We start from the raw sequence: 18,852 nt of genomic DNA on the forward strand, positions 1-18,852 counted from the left end.
GGTTATTAACCATCAGCAGCACGTGTGGCTCCACTTTCACGGTGAAGTATAAGGCACTGAAGAAGCTGTGTCACATAAGACATGCATGGGCCAGAACTATTCACACATTCCAGGTAAGAAAAAAAAAAAAAAGCTATCATCTGATAAAATGTTTTTATGGCTTTATCTTGATAATGCTATGTATTTCCATGTCAAAGAATAAAGCGCTTGCTTGAAACTAAGATTCTTTGAATGCACGATAGAAAATATTCTTGAAAGTGTCCCCAGTTGTCTCCAACTTCCTTGTTCTTATGTTGTCTCTTTTTTTTTTTTTTTTTAACTACTTACTGGAGATCTTAATTTGATAAGGCATTCTTAAACATGTTTCAGGGTTCTGAGGAAAACACTGTTGTCTACGTAGTTGGCAATCCTGGCCGCCAGCACTGGCAGCATGTGTACACAGCTGTGACCAGAGGACGTTGCCGTGTCTACATTATAGCTGAAGAGCTGCACCTCAGGAGAGCAGTCACTAACAAGAACATGCCCAGAAAAACTCGCTTACAGAGATTTTTGAGAGAGGCAATCGCAGAAACAATCAAGTATCCCAAACAAACTTCCTCTCCCCTGATGAAGAGCAGGCAAAGTCAGGAGCTTGAGACTTGCTCTGTTTCTGTACCTCAAGGTGCTCCTGACCCATCTGAACCTGTAACTGACTTGGTTAAAGAGGAAGGGTCAGCAGTTCTCAATAAAGAAGAACTGACAGCCAGTTTGCAGCAAAGTCCGTGTAAAAGACAACAAACTCTTGCAGAGAATTCTGAGGATGGTGTGAAAAAACCCCCTGTAAGTATGTCCTTACTGAGCAAGTTAGTTTAAAGCAAACTTTTGCTCTCTCTGTCACCACTTCAAGTCACCTGGATATTTTAATGAGTGTTTCATTATTATTTAATTCATAATTTTCAAGATGACCAGTAATTGGTGAAGCAGTCACATTTGGCAGATGTTTTCCCACAGTAATATATGACTGATAGGGAAAAAACAGTAGTAAATTTATACATCTTGTTACTCACTGGTGTGATCTGTTGGCTAGCATAGCCTATTCTTAGTGTACAGTGTTAGGAACTGACCTGCTGTGAAAGAGATGTAAAATTTAATCATTGATTTTTAAACAGTCAAATATGCTTAAGAGATGCTTTTTTAAATTGTATCTAATTTCTGAGCTCTGTCAATAAGAAAGAAGTGTGTGTGTTTTTTTTTTTTTTTTTTTTTTAAAAAAGATGTTACTATATTTTAGTTCTGGTTCAACCTCTGGTAACATTTTTGTTTTGTTTTGACAGGCAACAGTACAGGATTCTCCCCTTGGATCTTCCCAACTTAAGAACCTGAGTTTGGGAGAACCGACTCCTAGGAAGCTTTTCAAAAGCTAACAGACAATTAACTGCTAAGAACCTTTCTCGAACCTGTTTTGTTCCAGGCTTTGGGAACGGAGAAGCTGGGTATGCAGGTTGTTCTCAAAGGCTTTCCTGTATTTGCATGTTCTATGAACATGCTTGTTTTAGAGTAGGCCTTTTATATTTTCAGTGATCTCTTTCTTTTTAGTAGGAGATTCCTTGGTGTATCAGTCATCAAAAACTGTATCATTCTTCTGTTCTGGTCAAGAAGGAACTTACAGGTCTTACAGGATCCAGATGTTCCCTTAAATATAAGGGCATTTCTAGGTTTAAAGACTGTAGCCCTCCATACCAAGATTTATCCATCTCCTTAATGCTACAGAATTGATGAGAAGCTCTTCCTGATGTGCCAGAACTGCAGTTTGCTCTCAAGTCAAAAAACTGTTTACAAAAGGGACGTCTTCAGATTCTTCTAATGTGGCAGAATTATGGGCATGAAGCTTTGATGGATTATGGATTTTAATCTTGTTATAAGTCGAAAAAGAAAGTTGCAAACAGTGACAGAAAATTTTTCCCACTTTGTACTTAGATGTAGAACTAAAATTTGGATAGCTTACGTTTAACAGTTAGGGTGGTTTTTCCACACACGGTAGAAAAAAGTGCAACAATCACATATAAACATGGTATTTTTTTGTTAAAACTAGAAAAAAATTGTGTTTAAAAAAATGAAGTAGAAAAATTCTATCTTGTTTTTAAATGTCTTTAAATCACTGTTTATTTCAATTTATACAGTTTTTTCCATACAAATATTTGCAACAGTTTGAATTTCAAAAAACATAACAGACGATAAATATCATGCTATTAAAGTATTAAATTTGTACAAAAATACTTTACAGTTTAATACTTATTTGTTACAAATAAAAATACATATTTAAGTGACTCATGAACGTTTTTAAATTTTTACACGACACGATTCAGCATTGAATGTCATTCTGACCTTTGCTGGCAGTGCTGAAAGAAGTCAGAGATACTTGTGTGTGCAGGGCAGGTGAACTTGTTCATGTGTTGGAAACAGCAACAGGGATACAGTTAAACAGTTTGAAGTGACCAGAAACAACTCCGTAAGGTGATTGCTTATATATGGAGACTCTACAAATGTACAAATCCAGTATCTTTATATTCACCAATAACAAGAATTACCAATAACAACTTGAATACCGGAATAAACCAAAGCAGCTGCTGGTGAGCCTATAAAGCAACTGGCAGTATTTTATTGCTTGGGGGGAGAGGACAGAATTCGTGTGATGTGTTTGTAAAATATATTTACAATTTTAAATTCTAAAAACGTGTTGCAGGAGGTAAAGTGTATCTTAAAGAAGGCTGAAAACAGCATTTTAAATGGAACTTTTGTCTCTTCGAGAAATTGTTTGACTTAAAAAGCTCACGTGACAGTGTAAGTTTACAGGTTTATGGATCATTAAAGAGCTTTTGTAGGTTAAAAAAAAGCCATTTTCTTTAAAACGTTTCTAATTTGTCTGAACTCATTTCAGTTTTAGTATTGTCAGTAATTCTCTTTCAGAGGTTTTATCCCACTAAAAAAGTCTCTGCTTAAAAACGCCCACAGGTTGCAAGACATACTGTTAAATATTTCATTGCATAGGGAATAACAGCCATTCTAGCAGAATTTACCCAGGTGGGGGAGCAATGTTCACCCTAAGCTTCCTACAAGCATTTTGTTAAACCATCTTAATGGTGCTTTGTCTGAAGAGTGCACCCTTTTTACCAGCAGAATAACGGTCCCCAAAATCACAGAGCTAGCCATTTAACAAGAAAACCCAGTGCAGCATGCCACCCTTCCTTGTCCATCGACAGCATGATTTTAAAAACCACGTAACCTGGACGCTGCTGTTAGTACAGGTTAATTCTGTGCTTTTCCCTCAAAGAGCAGCTGCTGATGAAGGGAGAGGAACACTTAAAGCATGTTTAAAACATCTCCCCACAGTTTCTTATTTGCTAATGATAGATTCTTTAGAATGGAATGACTTCATGAATCATTATAACTTAACTTTTGAAAAAAGTAACTGTGAATTAATACAAGCCTTAAGACAGACTGACCTGTGCTTTTTAGTGCTCTAGAGCATCTGAGCCTCAGTCTCAGAGAAATCTTAAAGGGATTTAGCACCATAATTATCTTTCATTACCAAATGTCCCACTAAATGGTTTTCTGCTATAATGTATTTGTAGGATCCCGTGTCTCTGTATTAAGTGTAGCATGTCCACTCTGTTGAAGGAAGGCATTATTCTGATCGCTCCACTCCCCACTTGCTGAAGTCTGCTGTTCTGAGCTTCCTTTCTGAGAGGCCAGTGGGTTTCTGCTAATCACCAGTTCCAGCTTATTGCCAGATTCTGCGATGAGGGGCACAACTAGACAGCAGTCAAAGTCCCTGGTGCGAACGTGGTTTACCTGAACAATTAGAAGATTCATTTCTGTTAGCATTTTAGGAAAAAGAAAGAAATGAGATCACAAGAGACACAGATTTATACTTGAGACTATGGAACCCGATTTAAATATTCCCGGTACAGAATCGTCTGTACAAGACTGTTTAACAATGGCACCCAATCTGAAGACACCAGTTAAGTTTTCTACTTGCCTTTTAACAGACTGTAACTAAAGTGGGCCTCTTTACACTGGTGACAGGTGTCACGATGCCCACTCCATAAATGACATCACACAGTTCTTGTCTTTCATGGTGTTCATTAATTTAAATGCAACAGATCATATCTAAAATTCCAACCCAGTTAAGTTCTAATGAATACATGAAGTGTTTCATTGGGCTGGTTGACAGAAGTTTAGGTTTTCCATCATGGTCCAACGTGGCATTGTGGGAAGCGTGGTGCTCAGTGAGTTTTTACGTTATTACAACTATGTCAATCAACAACTTGGATTAAGCATGGAAACAATTCCCAGGGCACTATCAAGAACAGCAAAAATTATAAATCTGTCTGGAAATTCCAGTGAGCATTTCTGTATCATCTCCTTTGGGGTTCTGAAACACCTAACATTCTGAAAGAAATAATTTGTTTCTTCAAATAAATACAACATTACAGAAAAATCTGGCCTTAGTGCCACTGCATAAAAGCCCAAGTCACCGTGAAGTGCTGCCTGAGCGGCTAAGTGATTGACGTGGCCTGTGGCGCAAAGCAGTTGCAATCATTTGCCCTCCTTCCCATCCTCCTACACACATTCTTTCCCCTTTGAAATACAAACAAACATACTGCTCCTCACTGAAATTGTAACAAGTGATGTAGATAATAAGGTTGTTTAAATAAATAAGTGATGAAAACCTTTTGTGCCATTTTCTACACTCCCCTCGGTACACAGCGACCTAAACATCCTGTCGTGTTTACAAAACTTTTATGAAGTAATTGATCTGTGTGTCATGTCCGTCCAGGCGAAACCCATCTGGTGTCAGAAACATCACCTGTAAAAGCCTGTCGTATGGTTTTAAACCTCCCAGATCACCAGGGCCAGCTGGTCGAATATTTTTAACATACACTCCTTTTTCCAGTAAACCATCTGAGACACTGAACCCAAAGTCTTCTCCATCAGAGTTCTTGTACAAAGTTACCTGCGGAGGTGATGTGACATGATTAGAAGAGGGGGAAAAAAAGAGTTTGTCCGCATTTCTACAAGCACTAAGTAAGGTTTCTTCCCAGTGTGCATTGAGTTTGGTTGTTTAAAAAATTATTCTCATATTACAGAGCTCACTTACGAACTAGTTTGTACCTACAGTATTATTTGAGAGTTGTTCCTGTTTTGACATTACATTAATACTCTCAGACGCCTCCTTATTCTTCAGTAACCAGCAGCCCTTTTCACTTTGGCCTGTCAGTGGGAAATTTGTGGGTTTTATCCCACCTTTCATGATACCATTTTTTTTGTCTTAGGTTTTTTTCCTACCCTGTTCTTTAGTGACCAGGATCTAAGTATAAGAATCCAACTGATCATCCGATTAAGTTTAGTTTTGCTTCAGGGATGAAGACCTGGCCTCAACCAAAGAACTGGTGTCATGTCTTCCAGAACTTCCCTACGGCATAAATGCCACTGGCGCCATAAAGCCCTAGCCAGCCTGGTTTTTGGCAAGGCAATGGTCCACCCCGTAAGGCCTGATCTCAAAAGTGCTCAGTATGAGAGTTATAACTGAAGCTTCTTTTAAGACAGAGTGTGGATAGGGCTCTTGCAGAAAGAGCTCGCAGGCAGTGTTCTTCTGGTCGCAGAGCCAAGAGGCGGTGATCCAAAGGCAGGAAATTGACGTTAATAAACCTGTTAGGAGAAAGCGTTTTCAGGTGTTCAGAGAACAAGTCCTTGCAAGTAGTTTTGTGAATACAGTTATCTGACAGAAAAGGATACAGACTTCTCTATAGGTATGTGGTATGCTTAGGGGTTTTTTTATTTCTGCGAGGGTTTTTTTCTTTCTTGCCTCTCCCATCATGAGCGCAGACCTATGCAAGTTAATTGTGAGGCAATGGTTTGACATCTGGCTGACACTGATGCTGGCACGAAATCTGTGTGCAGAGACAGCCGCACAGTCAAAAATTGTGCTTTAACTGCTACAGCTTATGTCACTTCAGGTGCAAATCACTTGTTCAAAACACCCTGGCTGATAAATGACAACATTAAGAGCGCTTTGTAATTATGTAATGGCCCAGTACCAGTAATGCACCACGTGCTGCATCCTCCTGTGTGCCAGCCTTTGAATTCCTTCTGGTGTTTCTGAATTACAGAATCACTCAAATGGGAGGGGACTTTGGAAAGTCTCTAGTCCAACCTCCCGCTCAAGGCAGGGCCAAGACTGAATTCAGATCAGACTGCTGAGGACTTGGTCAGTATCTCACAGAAGAATGCCAAGGCACAGCAGTGCTGGGGCACCACGCTGGTTGATGCTGCCCTCAGAAAGCTGCTGAGAACCTGCCTTAACTGTCATTGTGAAAAGGTAGGCAAGAGCAGACAAGGTTGTCCTAAAACAGGAGTGAAGGATTTGGTCAGATGAACACAGAGCCATTAACTAAGCTGAAGGCTTTCTCCCTGACAGTGACTGATTCTCTTATTTGGGTATGAGCTGTCACTCTGCACTTCTCAGGGGCTGCTGTGTTTATGCTCCTTGTCGTCTTTTCTCACATCCCCCAAAGTAACTTGTTGCTGAACCTGTCATACTTCCCTCCATCTCACCATGAATTTTAGGAGTCAAAGGAGATTTCAGCTACTGACAAACATACCTGCAAATTCAAAATAATGCATCTTGGAATGATTTTAATTTTTATCAACAGCTGCTGTACCTGCAGGACTCTGGGGAACTTCTAATAATTTGTTAACAATAGAGGCTTTTGTTTGTGATAACATGGCTTTGATCTAAGGTTCGTTTGAAGCTGCTCTGAAAGCGTCATTAAGACTACCACTCTAGCAAGACTGAAAAAGTTAATGGAGGCAGATACATTCTATTGACAGATTTGTGTGTACTTACTGTCAAGAAGGAAAAATAACTAGCACTGGACCAGGACACAAATTCTTTTCAAATGAGACAACTCTTTTCCCACACTGTCACAAAGGACAGGAGTGCTTCGTGTTATCTGCTTCTTAAAGAAGCCTTGAAAAGTACATGTAGAAATGTGATACAGTGCCTAGGAGGAGAAGACTGACTTAAAATACTATGCACTGCTGTAGCACAGATGGCACAATTTTAGAAGGAACCTTCCCTTTCCACTTTTTCTTTTCTCCTTCCTTCAGGCACTGGAGTTAAGTGGAGCTGGATCCAACCTCAGATGAACTACAGAAACATATGAAACAGGACTCTGAAGTTACCTAGACCGTATCCATGCCCTAAGGCAACTGCATCTAGTCCACTGCTGAGAGACATGTATCTGTCCTGCTTTTTAAGATCTCCAGTGATGGACAGTCCATTAAAGAAATCACTTCCAGTGCATCAGATGCATTTTTTCAGTCTGTCTAAACTAAACTACCCTTGCTCAGAGTTAAGCCTGCCGCTACCCACAGAGAACAAAGATCACTTTATTCTCTCCTCTGCAGTGAGATGAAACAAGGATTGTTTTTCTCTGGACTCTGTTCAGTAGGTTAGCATCCTCCCCTAATCTTCACACCCCAAACTGGACACTCTGTTGCAGTCAGGACTTTATCAAAGCCAAGCTAGAGTAGAGAATAATTCTGCATGTCCTACAGATGGTGGACCCCTTTATATGGTGTATGACAGTGTTGCTTTTTTCCTATTTTTAGTGAGTGGTCCATGAGTGGTCCAAATACATACGCGTTCTCTTCTACAGATCTATAGAAAGTGCCAGTCCACATTAGCTCACCTTATGTCATGTCTTGTCTATAATAATGCCTGGGGAACACACATGGTACTTCATTCCCAGCTTTTGAGCCAAAAATGGACCATTGCAAATGATAAGGGACATGAAAGAGGAGTTTTGCCATAGAGGTGGGAAACTGCATTTGCAGGGCAGTGGGAAGTAACTGCAGTAGTGGGGCATGGAGGGAAGCAGAACTTGAGAATGAGCCTCCAAAGTCTTTTACTGCCCCCTTAGTTCAGGTTGGACTTGGCAGATTTATATGGAATTCTGGATTTATATGGGCATTCTGGAAGGGATTAGTCATTTCCCTGCAATCGGAACTTTTATGTATAACTATATTTTCTCATGACTCTGGTTCTTCACATCTACATATCATAAATTATTTTAAAAACCTGTTTTCTTTATGGCTATCTTCTCTTGACTTTTAGTTTATTTAACAGGAGCTTGGAAATTAAGGAAACAGATACTTATTCACTCAAGGATGAGGTTGTGATTTAACTTTGTTGCATGTTTGACAGCTGTCACATTTTTTAGGTGCAAGTCACCTGCAGAGGAATTCCTTTTGTATTATAGGTTATAATTTTATGGTCATTTCTTTTTAAGGTAACCTATGATCTTAAAGGAGAACCTCAGAGTGAAAATCCTGCGATCTGAAACACCCAGATGGTGGGCATGGGCACAGCCTTACCACATGGTTTTCTCATCTTCACTTGCCAGCAGCCCTGTCTGAAGGGTACGACATTGCAAGGAATTCTTGCAACACCAAAATCATGCTGTTTGATCCATACTTCTGTCGGGTAGGTTTGATCTCAACGGCAAAATCTCCATTATGGGCAATTTGTTAGACTTTAAATTTACATCAGGAGCCTAAGGGAAATAGAAAGCTGAAATGGAAATTTAATTCATATTTGATAAGCAATTTAATAGTTACAAATTTGTCCTGGTTTGAGCTAGAACAGAACTCATTCTGTTCAGTGATTTCACTTTCCAGCTCAGTCTCTTCTCTCTAGCGGCACTTTCTGAAGTTAACGGCACATTTCTGCAGACAGTGTCTGCTTCTAGCAGTGATAACACTTGATGTTCACAGTTACTACCAGGGGTTGGTGTGCAGAAAGGCTCTTGCTGATACTTGCTCCTGTGCAGACCAAGGTCACTGCTAAACCCTGTGTGCCACAGTGGGGTGCAGTAAGTGACAGGCTGCATCTGCAAGGAGGAGCAGACAGGACAGGTGACCATACACTGACCAACACGTCATATTGTGTATAAAGCTGAGTGATCACAAGGGTCAACTATCTTCTTCAGTGTCTGACAACCAAAGAGGACTTTGCTCGTTCTGCCTTTGATCCCAACCTGTGCATTCCTGAATCTGGTTCCAGAATCCAGCTCCTGAATCTGGTTCCCGTCTGATGCTGAGCCCAGCCTGGGTCTTCCCCAGTGTCTGCCCACAGCAAATGGTGATGTAATTGGCATCGGGCGGGTGTGTGTTGAATTAAGTATTGGTTTTATATATATGTGTATATATTCAATTTTATTGTTATTATTTTCATTAAAGTGGTTTTAGTTTTCTTCTCCAATCCACAAGTCTCTCTCCTTTATTCCCTTTCTCTTCCCCTTTGGGAAGGGAGAGGGGTTAAAAGAGAGCATCTGCCATTTGTCTAGTGGCTGGGGCAGGCCTTACCCCTTTCCAAAAATTTTGAAGGGAGAGGGGTTAAAAGAGAGCATCTGCCATTTGTCTAGTGGCTGGCTCAGTCCTAACCCTTGACAAAATTTTGAACTTTTAAACTAGAGGCTTACAAGTTCAGAGTCTGTTTCTATGCCTCTCCTTCCTGTTAAATATATGGGAAAATGCTTAATTTAAATTCATACAACTTGCACAGATGAGCTACTGAGGCATTTTAAACAAGTGTAGTTTTATGTTAATGACTACTTGTAATAATAATATTGAAAAATTATCTGATGTCTAGTGCATAATTTTGCTCTCAGAGGAATGTGTGCTCTATGAAACTTCTAAAAAATGGTCCGCTATGATTTTTAGAAAAATATTAATCTATATGCTTACCTTGGTAGATAAAATCAATTAAAAGCATTAATTGAATTTGGGTACTGATATAGCGATATCCTATCCAGTTAATTAAATGTTACTTATTAAATCATCTAGAACAAATGTTTAAAGAGATTTGCACGACACATCTCAACGGTAGCCTCCTTAGGACAGACAGTTCAAGTACACATTTGGTGAATGTAATGTGGTAAAGTAAGAAAGAGCAGTGAAGAACTCAGATTAACTTGCTGCAAAGTTTGTAGCGTTCAGCAAAATAATCACTAGGGCCGTGTTACCTTTCTGAGAGATGTATATCTGAGAAGGACAAGCTTGTACCGTCATCTGCTCACTGTGCTGCTGTTCTCTTAGACTTACCCATTTGTGTTTGCAGACTGAGCAGGTTTCTCTTACCCTATACAAGTCAGCCTGGCTATTGACGCATTTTGTATTCATGTGTGGCTTTTTCTTTGGTAGAATCGTATATTACTGCTCCCTCATAGTCAGCTTAAGAAAACCCAGCGGAACATTGACCTTAGCTGGCCCACGGCATTCCAACGGCATTGCAGCTTTTCTGGAAAACTTACCACAGGATAAGCTGTTCACAAGAAAGAGCAACTGAACGGGTTATTAGTGTGAAACTAGAGGTACTAATAAATAAATAAGAACTCGCTAAGATGGGCACGAATAAAAAAGCAGCCCATGATGCTTGGGTTAACCTGCATGTGTGATCACAGAGGTACAAGCCCACTCTGGTGAAACAGACCGTAAGATCCAGTCACTGGTTTCTATTTTTTCTCAAATGACTGTGAGGATTTGGAAAATCCTCGGTGCAGGATCAACTGGAAGATTTTTAGAAAGGAAATCACTCTTCTTCTGGATGACAGAACAGACAGTATAAGAAAACATCACTTGAGTAGAGTGGGGAAAAGTGGGTATATTGTCTGAACAAAAACGGGAAATTACTAAACCGGAAGGTCACAGCAGTCTTAAAAAGAACTGAAGAGAGAGGAAGCTCAAGGACAGGGTATTTTTTACTGCTCGGACTCTAGCAGCTATCATAGAATACCGACTCATTAGCAGAAATCTGCCCCCTCCTTTCCAGGAAAGGATTTATTTTATCAATCATGAAAGACTGGTTTTATAATCCATAAGAGAGAATTGCCTTTGCTGAATGTGAGCACACCATGGAATGCCTACTGGCATAGTTTTGTTTTATATCTCACATTTTCCCACCACTCGGGAAAGCTGAGCACAGTAACTAACTCCATTAATCACTTCACATCAAACTGGAAATATGAATAGGTAAAAACAATCACAACACATCCTATAGATTGTTCACATTGGCAAGAGATTCATTTTCCATACATAAGATCCGCTCTACTGCCTTCTACAAACATTCTTTTAGCCCACACGCGGCAAGTCCTCACCTCACTGAACTAAACTGAACGTCAGTCAAACCCACAGGGACTAGAAACCAAACCAACTCTCCTGAGAATGAAAACATGTGACCTCTCAGTGAAAGTTCTCTGTGCTTCTGCCTCCTCTCTGGGAAGATCTTAGACCTTTAAGAGGAAAGGGGGTGCAGGAGATGGGATGCTCATTCCCATAAAGAACAGTGTTATAATGTTCTCCAGAGTTTTGGAAACTGGTTGCTGTTATGGCCTCACTGGATGTGAAACTGGCAGGGTGTTTGCTGTACATTATCTAAACATACTTTTTCCAGTACTTCCTGGGGTGCAGAGTCACCTTCATATCACCAGGTCATTTCAACAGTTTTGAGAAGTGAAAGGTCGCACAGACTGAAGATTATTTATCCTTTTTTTGAGCCAAGGAATTACAAAGATAAGAGAAGCAATAGATAATTTGAAATATCATTCTATATTACGTACATAGAGCCTCATGTATTTCATTCAAAATGAGTGTTAATTTGAAACAGGACCAATGGGAGCCACAAACCCTCCTGAGTAATTTCCTAAAGAAATGTATTTTCTAGAAATTAAACTTCGCTTTCGTAATGAACACATTTTGCAGAGATGAGTTATTGGTATTGTCAATTCAAATTACCAATGGATCCTCCTTACCAAAGAGAAGTCCCTTTTGAGGATTTATTGTAAAACGAAACAGTAGACAAGGATGCATCTTATTTGTTTGTTTCCCCCACAAGGATATATCATTAATGTGTTTGTAAGAACTAATATGCACGGCCCCCAAATTACATCTGTGGAGTGATTATAAAAAGTGCTTACTGTATTGCCATATAATGAGATCCCCTATGCTGAATATATTATTTCAAAGCTGTCAGAAGAAAAAATTACAGACCTTATGTAACTCCACAGGAGTTGGTAACATGATTTCTTTCATTTCTTGCTTAATTTTTCTCAGAACCATGGATTTTCTCCCCACATCTGATGGCAATGTGTTGCTACGAGTAGTTTGACTGTAATGTGGCCTTATAGTACTTCTTTCCTGGAAGCTGGCTTGTCTCCCCAGCTGGTTACGAGGTTGTGGGTTTTCATGATTCAAACTCATTGTACTTCCTGACATAATTGTGGCCTAGAGCATGAAAGAACAGGTTAATGTTTAACACAGAATGTGGGTTAACCAAGTGGTTAATTCATAGCAGTAGGAAAAAGGTCTTTGTTAAAACACAGTCACTCAGGGCACAGCAAAAGGCAAGAGGACAGATGTTCAATCTGCTTGCAAGTCACTATAAAATAAAGGACCACAACAAAACACAGCAACAATGACAGAATCTGATGGGCAAAAGTTTTCAGAGGGCATTTCAAACTGAAATACTGAGCACTAGAATGGCTATGCTGGTAAGCTAGTCCCCTGGCAGGCTGAAGAGTGAGTGGTATAATTGTTTATTTGAAAAATACTTTACACATAAATAAAATGACATTTAAATTGCAGCATAATTGCATTTGTTGGAACTGGAGCTACAGGAAGGCATTTACAATTCAAACTGTGTGTGCAAAGTAAAAAAAAAGCGAGTCAGCAGAACACGTAGGCAGCTTTAGAGTCAGCACTGGCAGAGAACGTGCCCGGATAGCATCCAAGGCTGGGGAAAGCTCAGTGCAGGTAAGCTCACTGCCTGGGAAGAAACTTTGCATAACACACAAATGGCAAGAGTAGCTGCCTTTGCACCAATTCTTCAGAGACAAAAGCTCCTGTCTCACTGCTGGTTTTAATCTCAGTAAAAGGGAACCTTTTATGTCGGATGCAGGAATACACGGAGGGTGAAATCTTGGAAGACAACCATAACCTGAGCTCTGACTGAGACAGGATGCAGGCAGCCTGCTTGAAAACGAGAAGCAAAAATGAAGGGGTGGAAAAGTAAGGGGGGAACAGGCAAATAAATGTTTGGTTCTGACTCTGGTCAGTATGTCCGGCACCCTTCTTTCTCACAGCTCCAGCACTACTTTCACTACAAAATAATATATCGTAGCCTTAACAGTCTCTCTTGTGCTCAGTAATGACCGATATTACTGCCTGATGGAGCAAAAGCATCCAAAGGACTTGGCAAACAACATTTTTGCTCTTTGGCTGTAGACCTTGAAATGAAAAAGGATAAGAAGTCCTTGACTACTCAGTGGCACTTCATAAAATAGAGGCATCACCATGCTCAGCGTCCTGACATACTGAATGAGTCTTTCTTTCTTTTCAGAGCTGCGGGCTGTGCAACAAGGCGATGCTACAAATGATACAGCGTCTACAGTTCTGAATCTCTCACTTTTGTGAAAGGCTGAGGAAAATTCAAGGTGTTGAAGTAACTGAATTCTGGTCAGCATGAATGATCTATTTCCATTTTGAAATTATCTATTTCCATATCCTTTTATTGTGCTCTGAATATTGAAAATTGCAAGAGAAGCCTGCAGTACCAAACCATATCTAACTATGGAATTAAACCAGTATAACATTTTCTCCTACATTTCTCCGATTCGCAATAACAAATACATGAGAATGACATTTTGCTACCCATACATGCAATACAAAAGCCATAAATCGGACGAAGTGAATTAATCTGAACTGAAAAACTTTCACCCAGTTATGCCATTCACATTCTTCCTGGCTGCTAAAGGACTTTACATAACATAAAAATGAAAATGAGATTCTGCCAGTTTTGCAGCTCTAGGAATTTAAAAGAACATAAAAGAAAATATTTTAGGGCCTTTCATTCCGTAGCTTTAAGTGGCAGTATAATCTTAATTGTTCTGATTAGACAACTTAGAGAAAAGATGATTAGAAAAATAAAGGCTCAAAGTTCCTCTGCCTCTGTTCCCTTTCCCCTCTACTCCCCTCACAATCTAAGATGGGGCATGGTTGGGTTTTCAATTAACTTCAGGAAAATTTGTTAGGTAGCGAAGAAATTGCTGTATAACGAACATTTCTCACATTGGCAGCTTTTTTTTTTTTTTTGCAGAGTGGTAAGATTATAGGTAAACACTTTGAAAAGCTGATTTTCTTTTATGTTCGTCTTAATCAAATCAAGTTTCAATTTAAAAGACAACCTACAACATGCCAAGAAAAGCTGCATAAAGCGTCTGTCAGAGAATGGGATGCATTGCTGCAGGAAGGCAGTGCCCACTTAAGAAGTTCTGCGCCATTTGCTGCCTGTGCGCACAGCATCAATGGTTATGCACAGCAGAAGCTGCAAGTCAAAAGCTCTGGCGTGAACATGTTTATAGAATTTTGGTGGTACTGTACAAAAGAAAACAGCTCTGGTTAGGGGCGGGGGAGGCAGCTGCACAAGCAAAAATATAAAGGTAAAGGGTAGGTACCAAGAGATTCATGTTTCTCAAACACAGACGCCTGTCAGCCTTGTCCTGTGGAGAGGGGTTAAAGCTTTTAAATGAATTGGTGCGATTAGTGCAACTTAAAAGAAAAAAAGGAGAAAATAAAACAGACATAAACCAAACCAAAACCATTATATTTCTCTATAATTGGAAAGAAAGGTTAAGATTGTTCTACCTCTAGTTCCCTCAGAATTCCTGACTGGCCACAGGTCTCTAAATCCTCCAGAGCCTGAGACCAGAAATTTTCCTCCTGGTCAGCCTCGGTGTTATCATGGGTACCTGCGAAGCTAGATTTACAATCAGAGGTTAAAAAAATGTGGACTTTTTTCCCCTCAAAAAAAATTATTTTACACATGTGCCTTGCCACAGATTGTGATTTGAACGACAGAACGTTACAGTAGGTAGGCAGGAGAGTGGAGAAGAGTTGCTGATCAGGAGAGGTTGGATGGACATGCAGAGCACACGACAGAGAAGTCTTGTCATAACCAGGCAGTTGCCACAGTCTGCAGGATCTGAGCAGTGAGTTACTCAGTAGAGGGATAAATGGATTCCAAGAACAATTCAATACACATTTTTACTGGATTGGAACTGGAACATCCCTATGAAAATGAACAAATCAACCACTAGCTGTGTGCAGAGCTACTCTGTGCAACAATAAAACCTTTCAACCGCATAGGCTTCTCCCAGAAAATATGAAAAGAGCCCTCGATTTTGCAAACAGCATTTTGCAGAAGAGGGGTGGTGGTGGTGCTTTTTACCTGATTCTGTCAGCCTAAGCTGCATTCATCATTATCAGTTTAAGTCCACCTAACTGCCTTCACATAAACCGCTCCAGTCATGTTGAACACACACACTGAGAAACCTTCGGGGATGCAACTGTCTTGCATGGAGACTTGGTCTCTGATGTTTCATAAAAGCACCGAAGCCTTATTACTAGAACTCTTAGGCAAGATGTTGGTGACAGGGATGCTTAGGGAGGCTGCCCAGCAAGAGAAGCCTGATAAGAAACACCAACTCTGGATTGCAGCAACATAGCCCAAAGCAACACCTTTACAGTGTATGCATGTGTGAGGAGGACAGGTTCTGCTGTCTTAGCAAGGGGAATCAGCTCAATGAAGGTTCACACAAGCGTCCGCGCTGCTGCACGGAAGGGGGCTGATAATGTGAAAGGCACAGGGGAAGGACAAGGAGGGAAAGAATAAAATTTCATCCTTTTGGTGGCAGCAAACTGTTACTTTGGAGCAGCTGCCCGTGGACTACACCTAGTGGTGGTTAACAGTACATAATTGGAGCAAACACTATTATGGAAGCATCTGAGGCCTTGATTGACAAACAATGTATTACTGAGTACAGCGAGAATGTAACACTGTTAGCATAACAGCTATTAAATAGGAGAATTGCCTAGCACAACCAACAACAGCTTGAATACTTCACACACGATACTCTGCCCCAGAGATGCTTTCTTACAGTTATGATCAGTCAAGCAGACAACGGGCAGCCATTTCAATCTCTTATCGCAATGATTCTCCATCCAGCATCAGTGTCTCTTCTAAGATATTGCAATATAATAGGTGAGAATACCTACTCAGATCACTGATGCAACCCCTCCCAGGCAAGAGAAGAAAGTATTTAAAATATGATTTTAGAAAGATCCTTGACTTCTGAAATAAGCTCTTTCGATAAACCTAAGTAGCTGTTTTAATATCCGTCGTTGAACATAGACAATTTACCCATTACAACGCTTTTCTTTATATTGCATACTAAAATATAAAATGGAACTTGAGTTAATGAACAGGATTATCTGAAGAAATTGCCTGCAACACTAAAGACTGGATTTCCTAGAAATGGAGGTCCATTTCTTCTCTGACTTATGTGAAATCTGAAGTGATGATGCCTGTGTGTCTGGAACTCTTCTCAGCTGAAGCAATTCCTTTTTCTGCCATCACCTCCTCTTTTGCCTTTTCTCTGAGTCTTGTCTCCTGGTGTGTGAAATGCTCAATTTCTGCATCTTCATTACAGCCATATGAATAAACCGATTTGTAGCTGAGCTACTGCACCAGAAAAAAAAAGAGGTACCAAAATAATTTCTCATCTAGATGGCTTTTTTTCTGAAACTTGCTAGATTGATTTTATGTCATGTGAAATGCTGTTTGACCTATAATGAATATATTTGGGTTTCCAATGCTTATTCAAAGAAATTTAGATGCATAAAAATGCTGAAGGAGAGGTAGTGGTATAGATACGAAGACACAGGTGCTTATGATTTGGTTCTTATTGCCATATGAGACACAAAACCCCCCCTTTTTTTTTGTTAAATTCAGGAAGTGATAGGATGTTCTAGGACCTGGCGTACTCATTCCTGTAAGTATTGCTTTAATGTGCAAAAAATTTTCCCTGGAGCAGAAACTGTAACAGACCTCCTACCTGCCAGCGATAGGTAGACCCAGGCTCCAGAGCAATCTAAGTTCTCTGGTTTCATTCACTTGCCAACTTACATTTCATTGTCACTTAATGGCATGTTAATGATGTGTTTTCTGCTTTGACCCCATTTTCTCCTTTTTCTTAAGCCAACTGATTTTCCTTTATTCCTCGCCATCCCCCATCCCCCTCAGCCCAGCTGAATCTCACTCCTGTGCATTCTTTGTATTCCTACCTGGAAGTATTCCACTCTTCCAGCTGTCCCCCACCTTTCCTTTGCCCACCAGAGGCACCTTTCCACATCTTGCTCTCTTTCTTCATGATCCTGATGCTCTCCCTCCCTGATCTTTCTACAGGAGTTTGCTTTAAATGGTTTTCTTGATTCTCTCCCAATGCCTCAGTCTCCTTCTGTTGCCACATATTCTTGGAAGCTGTGCTACACAAAATAAAGGTAAGAAAAAAATCACTTTTTAGTGTTAAAGAAGAAGATAAGTTGCTTAGCTAGAGGCAGAGAAGAGGTGGTTTTCTGGGGGTTCCTGTAACAGGCTGGAAGAATGGACACACCCTTCCGAAGCATTCTAGCTCTTGGTATAGGAAGACTATCAGGTGTGGCATAATCCATTTTACAGATACAGGGTTAAAAGAATCATTATTTTAATTTATGCCTTATATTTCAGGTGTAAAGTCACAACAAGAAGTAGAACAAGACTCCTTATTGTGCATCCTTCCTGTTGAATGCTTTAAAATGGTAGTAGAATACATGCTTTTCACGTAGAAGATTCTGTATCTTATAAGCCAGCTTCCTGGTTCACTGATCATCAACTTTGTAGCCTATTACTTATGCAACTGCAAATCAGTAGGTGTTCTATGGGTGTATCTCATCTGAGAATCAAAATATGGGCTTTAACTGTGGATAAAGATGATGCTGTTAAACTATAGATAACAGCTTACCAAGAGTGGGAGCTATGAAGCAAAGTATGGTCATGTCCTTTATACATCTTGTCCACCACTAGCCTATGAAAACTTCTAGTATGCTTCTGGCCATTAGGGGCCAAAGGAGCTGGAGATGGACTAAGAGTTCACACTTTCCCAGATCTTTGCTATCATCTTGCTAGGCTTGTCTCCAGACAAAATGCCACTGGGCAGTCAGCCACTCTGCAGTCAGCGAATTTGTCATTCAGATTCAGGAAAGCAGCACTGGCATTTAAATTTTACCTTTGAAATACAAATCAAGGTAACACAGGACCTTATGGATTTACTTATCCAGTATGTTTGTATAGGAACCAGAAAGGTTTTCTTTAGAACTGTAATTTCTCACCAACTGAGACTTCAGGCCCATTGTGTTGCCACACCATGAAACTGCCTCTCTAATGAAGGACCGGCCTGTCTGCAAGTCCTGAGGATGGGTGCAAAGAGTACAGAAATCTTCCTAACTCTGATGTCTGTCTTTCGTTGCCTGAGGAAGAACTGTTCTTTGGCAGGAATCAACCAAGTCTCTACAGCGGTTCCACTGCCAGATCATCCTTAAAATACAGAATAAGACATTTTTTGGTCTTTCACTATCTCCAAGCATTGTCAACCAAGCATTTTTCCCTCAGGAAGTTCTTTTGCCTGCAGAGAAATTCGCTGAAGAGGAGATTTACTTCTCAAAAGATGAATGAATGAATGGCAAACTACCATAGCTGTGGGCAAGACATTTCTACCTGGATCACTTTGTTCTCTCACCGAATCACTGCATGTGTCGGAAGCATTTGTGGAAGAAGACTGCAATTTCTGCTTCTTTGCCCAAACCAAAATGAGTAATTTTCATGGAAGACAAAAGATTAACATGCCAGTTGTCTTTAGCCACTCTATTTGTAGGTTT

The 18,852-nt window shown here is 40.1% G+C and overlaps 2 protein-coding genes across 2 annotated transcripts in view; one reads left to right on the forward strand and one right to left on the reverse strand.

The window, feature by feature from the left end:
* Positions 1-1,403, forward strand: part of HELB (helicase (DNA) B) — a gene marked incomplete at its 5' end in the record, with an annotated part of 14,546 nt that extends 13,143 nt beyond the window's left edge. The window contains 3 exons of the mRNA XM_010145160.1: positions 1-113; positions 370-823; positions 1,321-1,403. The exon at positions 1-113 is cut by the window's left edge and continues 1 nt beyond it. Coding sequence (XP_010143462.1) covers positions 1-113; positions 370-823; positions 1,321-1,403 — 650 coding nt within the window. The remainder of the gene's footprint in view (positions 114-369; positions 824-1,320) is intronic.
* Positions 1,404-3,441: 2,038 nt separating this feature from the next.
* GRIP1 (glutamate receptor interacting protein 1) overlaps positions 3,442-18,852 on the reverse strand; it is a gene marked incomplete at its 5' end in the record, with an annotated part of 110,256 nt that continues 94,845 nt past the window's right edge. Inside the window, 5 exons of the mRNA XM_010145271.1 lie at positions 3,442-3,831; positions 4,850-4,996; positions 12,094-12,327; positions 14,746-14,857; positions 17,224-17,424. Coding sequence (XP_010143573.1) covers positions 3,595-3,831; positions 4,850-4,996; positions 12,094-12,327; positions 14,746-14,857; positions 17,224-17,424 — 931 coding nt within the window. The remainder of the gene's footprint in view (positions 3,832-4,849; positions 4,997-12,093; positions 12,328-14,745; positions 14,858-17,223; positions 17,425-18,852) is intronic.

This window comes from Buceros rhinoceros, unplaced genomic scaffold (assembly GCF_000710305.1).
Source record: "Buceros rhinoceros silvestris isolate BGI_N320 unplaced genomic scaffold, ASM71030v1 scaffold460, whole genome shotgun sequence".
In the NCBI taxonomy this organism is placed as follows: Eukaryota; Metazoa; Chordata; class Aves; order Bucerotiformes; family Bucerotidae; genus Buceros; species Buceros rhinoceros.